This window comes from Branchiostoma floridae, chromosome 18 (assembly GCF_000003815.2).
Source record: "Branchiostoma floridae strain S238N-H82 chromosome 18, Bfl_VNyyK, whole genome shotgun sequence".
NCBI lineage: Eukaryota > Metazoa > Chordata > Leptocardii > Amphioxiformes > Branchiostomatidae > Branchiostoma > Branchiostoma floridae.
In genome coordinates this window covers 10,514,875-10,522,426 of record NC_049996.1, presented here as the reverse complement: position 1 = coordinate 10,522,426, position 7,552 = coordinate 10,514,875, and the positions used below count along the sequence as shown (strand labels likewise).

General features: G+C 44.5%; 3 protein-coding genes across 3 annotated transcripts in view; 1 reads left to right on the top strand and 2 right to left on the bottom strand.

The window, feature by feature from the left end:
• Positions 1-255: 255 nt before the first annotated feature.
• Positions 256-3,194, top strand: LOC118405834 (galactosylceramide sulfotransferase-like). Its single transcript, XM_035805634.1, has 2 exons — positions 256-359; positions 1,312-3,194. Exon 2 carries the CDS (start codon positions 1,355-1,357, stop codon positions 2,651-2,653), a length of 1,299 nt encoding a protein of 432 aa, XP_035661527.1. The 5' UTR covers positions 256-359; positions 1,312-1,354; the 3' UTR covers positions 2,654-3,194.
• On the bottom strand, positions 496-1,185 carry LOC118405397 (fibroin heavy chain-like). The gene has a single exon (XM_035804894.1). It carries the CDS (start codon positions 1,183-1,185, stop codon positions 496-498), a length of 690 nt encoding a protein of 229 aa, XP_035660787.1.
• A 786-nt stretch (positions 3,195-3,980) lies between the features above and the next one.
• Positions 3,981-7,552, bottom strand: part of LOC118405809 (thrombospondin-type laminin G domain and EAR repeat-containing protein-like) — a 31,408-nt gene continuing 27,836 nt past the window's right edge. The window contains exons 7-10 of the mRNA XM_035805578.1: positions 6,595-6,824; positions 5,942-6,135; positions 5,419-5,523; positions 3,981-4,830 (exon numbers count right to left, since the gene is read on the bottom strand). Of these exons, the coding sequence (XP_035661471.1) occupies positions 4,677-4,830; positions 5,419-5,523; positions 5,942-6,135; positions 6,595-6,824 (683 nt within the window). The 3' untranslated portion in view covers positions 3,981-4,676. The remainder of the gene's footprint in view (positions 4,831-5,418; positions 5,524-5,941; positions 6,136-6,594; positions 6,825-7,552) is intronic.

Below are 7,552 nucleotides of genomic sequence, written 5' to 3'. Positions count from 1 at the left end.
ATGGTTATTTTGATAGTATTCTACGATTTACAGATTTGAACAATTTCATACTTGAGAAATGATAACAAATTTGTAACGTACCGAAATAAACTGAATCCTTAGCCAACGAATGGATATTGCACGGGCAGACATAGACGTACTATATGAATGAAGTGATTTTACTCCTCATATCTGCTTGGAGATGACGTCAATGTTCAACAGAGCATCTTACTGGTCGGACAGGTTTGACAATGGGGAGACAGGACAGAGGTCAGAGTATGGTGGGTTAAGTAGATACGAGACATAAGATAAAAACAACAAAACGTCCAAAACTTCTTGATTTTAAAGGACGCAAGGACAGGTCGTCACGTCAACGTTTGGTGAGTTGGAGGGCAAGAATGATTTTTTGATGTTGTAAAGACGTCCAAAACGAAAACTGTTATGTAGAACGTATTCAACCCCGAAACGGCATGTTATGGTATGGGACGAAATGCTTTAATGGCGACGGCATATTTATCAAAGTACGATATTTTGGTGTCGAAGAGTTTCATCACGATAACTTTGTCCGTGGCAGCCCCTCTCCGCCCCAGCCCCTCTCCGCCCCAGCCCCTCTCTGCCCCAGCCCCTTTCCGCCCCAGCCCCTATCCGCTCCATCCCCTCTTCGCTCCAGCCTCTGCTCCAGCCACTCTCCGCTCCAGCCCCTCTCCGCTCCAGCCCCTCTCCGCTCCAGCCCCTCTCCGCTCCAGCCACTGCTCCGCTCCAACCACTCTCCGCTCCAGCCACTCTCTGCTCCAACCACTCTCCGCTCCAACCACTCTCCGCTCCAACCACTCTCCGCTCCAACCACTCTCCGCTCCAACCACTCTCCGCTCCAACCACTCTCCGCTCCAGCCCCTTTCCAATCCACTCTCCGCTCCAGCCCCTCTCCGCTCCAGCCCCTCTCCGCTCCAGCCTCTGCTCCAGCCACTCTCCGATCCAGCCACTCTCCGCCCCAGCCTCTGCTCCAACCACTCTCCGCTCCAACCACTCTCCGCTCCAGCCCCTCTCCGCTCCAACCACTCTCCGCTCCAGCCCCTGCTCCAGCCCCTCTCCGCTCCAGCCCCTCTCCGCTCCAGCACCTCTCCGCTCCAGCCACTCTCCGCTCCAGCCACTCTCCGCCCCAGTTAAGTTTGCATGGCATATCAAGGGGTTCCCCAAAGCCGCCATTGTTTTGCCGTTTTAAATGAGTAGGCAAGCTATATGTTTTCAACAGGTATTCTTTTTACTGTTGTTACTTATTGCTAATTGCATGTCCTTGAAACTAAAACAAATGTTCCATTTTGTGTTAAACAGGTCCATTTACCAAAAAGAGGAAGGAAGAAACTGGATTTCTACTATGTTCCTACTACGAGTACAGAGACGCAGGTTGCGATCTTTCTTTTGGGGCGCGTTGCTTGTCTCCGTAATGGCAACCATATACACAGTGTTTTACAGAAGCCAGAGGAAGCTAGAAGAAATATCTAAGCAGACGTCCGGTGACAGTTATTCTCGAGCTCTACCTCGATACGAATCGCCCGGAAGGAATCTTGGTGTTGAAACATTTAGACAGTGCAACCCAAGGAATAACTTCATTTTCATCAAGATTCAGAAGACAGGATCCTCTACAGTGACGAATCTCTTACAGCGGTACGCTATAGACCGTGACCTCACGGTTATGGTCCCTACCTGTACAATGTGCGCTCTCAGCTGGCCAACCTCGCCTGAACCTGGAATGTACCACGAGTCGAAGAATGGAGAGTACAACGCTATCGTCCACCACACGAGATATAACAAAACTTGGATGGAAACCATGTTCTCTCCCGACACTGCCTACATAACTGTGCTTAGAGAACCATTCAGTCATCTCAAGTCAGTGTTTCATTACTATCATCTCGCCGGAAAAGTGCTTCAGAGAAAACTGAAGACATCTGGAGACGAAAATTGCATTCAGAGGTTTCTAAAAAGTCCCTTTGAGCACAGATATGTCCTAGGCTACAAACACTGTGAGGTTACTTTTGAAAGGACGAGAAATTTTCAAGCTTTTGACTTAGGGTACAAAGTAGAGTGGGCGGAAGACACGGGAAAAGCTGAACAATTTCTTGCCGACTTAGAACAAGACTTCACCTTGGTCATGATCTTAGAACACTTTGACGAATCGCTCGTGCTGTTACGAAGGCTGATGTGTTGGGAAATGAAGCATATTCTCTACGATAAAAACCGGCCTAAGAAAGAGGAGACCTATCCGTACAAATATTACCAACCTTCACTAGAAGAACGTGCTAATCATAAAGAGTTTAACAATGTGGATTATAGGCTATATGAATACTTTGATAGGTCACTGTGGAACAAGATAGCTTCTGAAGGACCAAGTTTCTTCGCCGAACTAGAGTACTACAAGCAACTCAATAATAACATTAGTAATCATTGCGCTGGTAGTCGGGCAAAAAAAGAAACAATGATTGTGCCCTCGTCCAGATGGAATGCAGAATTTCACGTAAATGGCGAATTTTGTTACCGTCTAAGAACGAAGCGAACGAAATCTTTGGACGGAGCGCTGCGAGCGCGTTTGATAAAGAGCGAGAGGAAGCATGTTTTTGGTCGGTGCCCACCTCGGGATCAGTACGTTGTTCTGAAAAGCAAATCTGTAGGGAATTAGATTTTGTTAAAACGCACCAGAGAATTTTCCCTAGACCATCTAATTTGATGTCTGATTCATTCTGGGCACATATTAACTCCAAAATGCCCATATTTTGGTGTCCTTAGTTGAAGAAGCCGCGTTTCTTCCTCGTTGTCAATGTACAAATCCTATCGAATAGAAATACCTGTAAACTGCAACGTTATTATTTTGTTCGAATTCCATGCATGGTTTTATCCAAATTGAGGAATACGGGTCTATCACAGATGTAAAATACAAGGAAAGAAAAAATGTCGCTCTATGGTGATCAAGATACATTCAAAAAGGTGGGGAAAATAGAAGTGACCAGGAGTCATACTTAACTTTCTCGATGTATGATGCACTGTGTCTACCAGTTGCTGCAGTCCTATCATGTGGCGAACATAAACTCTGTTTTCCTCTCCGAGGGAAAGGACCATAAAACTTGGAAGCTTCCAACAATTCATACCCAAACATTTCCCTTACAATCATGACGCTGTGTTGTCTCCTTACAATATCAATGAATAGATAAAAATAAATGAATCTTTACCTGTAAGTTTGATGTCTCGTTTCTCTTACCACCTGAATAGCATCGGCTCTGGAACCATGTGTACCCTTGATCCGTAATGGTAGAGTCCTTTGACCTTTCACCTTACACATTTATAAACAAATTGTCTACAAAATTCAGCAACCCAAAATTTAGGGGAAGTATCTCCACCTTGTCAAGGAAGATTGGCTCTGTTTGCGGCATCATCCAAACTTATGATTAGGAACAACTGACGTCTTGGGTGCCACTTGGCTTATAATCTATAAACATTCAAGGTGCATTTGTTTACATTATTTAGTATTTCATGACCCAGAAAACGCTAAGAGTAAGAGGGTGTTGGTTGCCTGGATGAAGGAACCTGTAATGATGTGCTTTGCATGTATTTTAGGGAATTGATGTTTACTTTAGAAGTCTGCACCTCTCCTGTTCTTGGTGCTGAAAGTGATGTTCAAAGCGAGACAGCACCAAATCCCGCGTCATCTGGCTCTTTGTTTGGGTTAATCAGATATTTGTGGTGAACAGGTGTACATGTATTCGCCGTGGAGGTGGGGTGTTCAGTTAACACTTTGAGGAAGGAGTGCTCAGGGTTGTTTGGATTTAAAAAAAAACTGTACACAAATTAGAATCAATGTTCTATCGACGATGCTTGATAACATACGCAGTTATAGCATATTGTTTTCTAACAATATGGAATTGTACTTTGAATTACTTTCAAAGCTCGACGTCTTTGTTACTAACACATACGTTCAGTCAACCGCGAAGGTATTAGTTTCATATTTCAAATTAGGAGTATATATTTGTTTATTAGTTGTCCAACAAGAGAACGTATTCATATAAATAGTGTCAATACTGATGATAGCAACATGGACAGGAAAGAATGACAGTGGCAAATCAAATATTCATTAAAACTAAAATTCTTCAAAACTCAATTTACAATCATAACTCTGAATCCACAACTTTTAAGTATTTTCACCAGATAAAATAAAGTTCCATTTAATTTTCACTCGTACCAGATCGCAGCAGAATAAGATAGTAATAAGTTATTTACATCGTAAGTAGACATAGGACAAATCACAATACAATAAGTTATTTAAGCTGTCAACATTATATACGCTGAAATGGACGCTGAATATATACATATACATCATACAAAGCGTATAGAGAGAACAACCATATCACGAGCACAGTTTTCTTCACATAACATACAGTCCGTATGCAAACTGGTAAAACGCGAGCTAAAAAGTTGATAAAATCGATATTTCTACCCTTATGAATTATAACCATGTATGTAGAATCGCATCTTTTTTAGGACATTTATGGCTTTCTATATAAGAATAAAACTTATGTGGGATTTCATCCATAGAAAATGTAGTACCAAAATGCATATCTAGCGCACAGGCACCATGTAAGAAAATTTACACGCATATGCACTTAATTTCGTATTCGCGATTATACTAGATACAACTCTTTTTCTTGAGATCAGTAAGTCCGTATCCTGAGCACTTTGGAGACCCGTCCCTTGGCGTTGGCGTACACCAGGAAGGACTCCCCGTGCATCTGGAAGAACTCCCAGTCAGCGCAGCTGGTGGTGGGGATGTTGTGCACTGGCTTGAACTTCTCAACTCCCTGCCACCTGGCGGCGAAAGGAGGAAATGCAGCTTGATTCATAGAAGCAAAACTCGCAACAAGATCAAATTTATCAAAAGAAGTTGTAACGAAAGGTATCAAAAAGGGCTGTTGTTGTAAGGTAAGGGTGGCATATGCAACGACGACTATCAACTTTTGTTATAAACAATATTTCAATGCCAACATAGTCATTGACATTAGCCTGAATACCATCCTCCGTAGTGACCGTTGGCTCAGTCCTTTCTAACCGTCAGGGATACGCGCAGGTCCAGACTCCGTGGTTAGCAAGCGAAAGGATTGAGCCAGCGGTCACTAGGAAGGATGGTTTCCAGGCTACATTGACATTAAACACTCACCCACCAGTCTAATAGCAGATATACTAGAACTAAAAAAAATCACTTCTTCAAAATAACTCACATCCTTGGAATGAATAGTAGCTTTAAAGATGGGCCTGTGTCTTTCTTTATTGTACGTTTCTGTTTTCACAAGCTAAGTTCAGGACAGGATGATAAAGTTCTAGGTAGTTCTAAATAATCTATGTACTAGTACTAGTGTAGTAAGAACGTGTTAAGAGACATAAGATGTTATCTATCACCTGTAGACGACGCTGTCCACGTCGTTGCTCTCCCCGTCGTCGTACGAGTTGGCGACCACCAGGTAGTTATCCCTCCCCACCCGGAACGACTCCCAGTCTGTAGCGCTGTCGTCATGGCAACAATAAAACGGTAAAGGTTTAGGTCCCTAAAGGCAAAACGTTTGTGTGTGTAGACCCGGAATAGAGAAGGAAGCATAAAAGAACAAGAGACGCAAATATATGAAATAAGGGCAAAATCTTATACGTCGTACGATCGTCGTACGATTACAAACTGAGCGAGGGTCATTCTTGGGTTAGTCGTACATGTGTCCTGCAAAATACAGCTGTACATGTCTTTATTACGACAGTGGCTGTCTCATGTCATTGTCGGCGGTTAGTTCTGTCGCAGCCTGCTTGAAAAGTCTACGGCATCAAAATCGTACGAGACTCCACGACAATTGTGATCGCACCATAACTTTAATTTACAACAAACAGTGGTAAAGCACAGCCTGCACATTCCACAATAAAGGTAGTACATGTGCACCTGTGTGTCAAGATATTCTGGAACTCCTCGAAGCGCTGTTTCTGCACGTTGAGTTTGTAGATGGTGGAGTTGATGCTGTATCTGTAGGTGCTGTCCAGGGCGTGCACGTGAGGACCGTGGTTAAAGGCGTTCGCCGCCACTAGGAAATGTTCCTTCCCTATGTTCATGTACTCCCAGTCCGTACAACCCATGGTCTAGAGAATAAAGTAGAAACAAGGAAAAGAAATTTGATCAGATTGATAAATGACTGAATAGCAAAGTTATCCATTGCCAACCACGCAGTTACAACAGCCCACGTCTGTCACCTTCCTATGGGAATTCAATGACTTGCAGTACTCTGCACTGCAGTTAAGTGGCGCTGCCGCAGTGTTAAGAATGCTATCCTAAACGTGAATTGGCCTATGTTCCTATATATGTTCCCCTTGTTACGGTTCATGATTTTATGATTCGTCTATCTCCAAGGCCTCCCAGTCCCGTGCGTCTTTCGCTTGAGGCTTGCCAAAGAAGATAAATGTCATTACCTATGCATTCGGAAACACACACAGACACAAAGACAAACTGACCGACATGCAGACACATCGTGAACAACAGCTCTATTTTTCAGGAGGTAACAAATGATATTGAGTAATGAATCCAGATTGAATGTCCAATACCTCCACAAACTGCAGGGGTAGAAATCGGCCGTACTGCCACACGTAGATGACGGAGTCCACTTTGGTGGACACGCCGTTGTATGCGTTCGCCACGGCCAGGAAGTGATACGGTCCGATGGTGAAGGCCTCCCAGTCGTAAGCCGCCTTGGTGGGGATGGTCTGGTACGGCACAAAGTAGTCCCCGGCGCGCTCCCAGTGGAAAATCACCGACTCGATATTGTGGTCCAATCCTGGAGAAAACACGAAACGATTATTGATAAAGGGACGCCAATAAATACATGTACTACAGTCGCAGTCACGCAGTTCAAATCCAACTGCTTAAGTAATTGCTGTGTAGCGTATCTTATTGCCTCGATGTCTAACCTTCAATGACGTATTGATAGAGGGGGCTGGTTATGAGATGGCTGGTTATGTGGGGGCTGATGTAAAGAGGGGGCTGATGTAAAGAGGGGCTGGTTATGTGGGGCTGATGTAAAGAGGGCTGGTTATGAGGTGGCTAGTAAAGAGGGGGCTGGTTATGTGGGGGCTGATGTAAAGAGGGGGCTGATGTAAAGAGGGGCTGGTTATGTGGGGCTGATGTAAAGAGGGCTGGTTATGTGGGGGCTAATGTAAAGAGGGGGCTGATGTAAAGAGGGGCTGGTTATGTGGGGCTGATGTAAAGAGGGCTGGTTATGAGGTGGCTAGTAAAGAGGGGGCTGGTTATGTGGGGGCTGATGTAAAGGGGCTGGTTATGTGGGGGCTGATGTAAAGTGCCATGGGGCTGGTTATGAGGTGGCTAGTAAAGAGGGGGCTGGTTATGTGGGGGCTGATGTAAAGGGGCTGGTTATGTGGGGGCTGATGTAAAGAGGGCTGGTTATGAGGTGGCTGATGTAAAGAGGGCTGGTTATGTGGGGGCTGATGTAAAGAGGGCTGGTTATGTGGGGGCTGATGTAAAGAGGGCTGGTTATGTGGGGGCTGA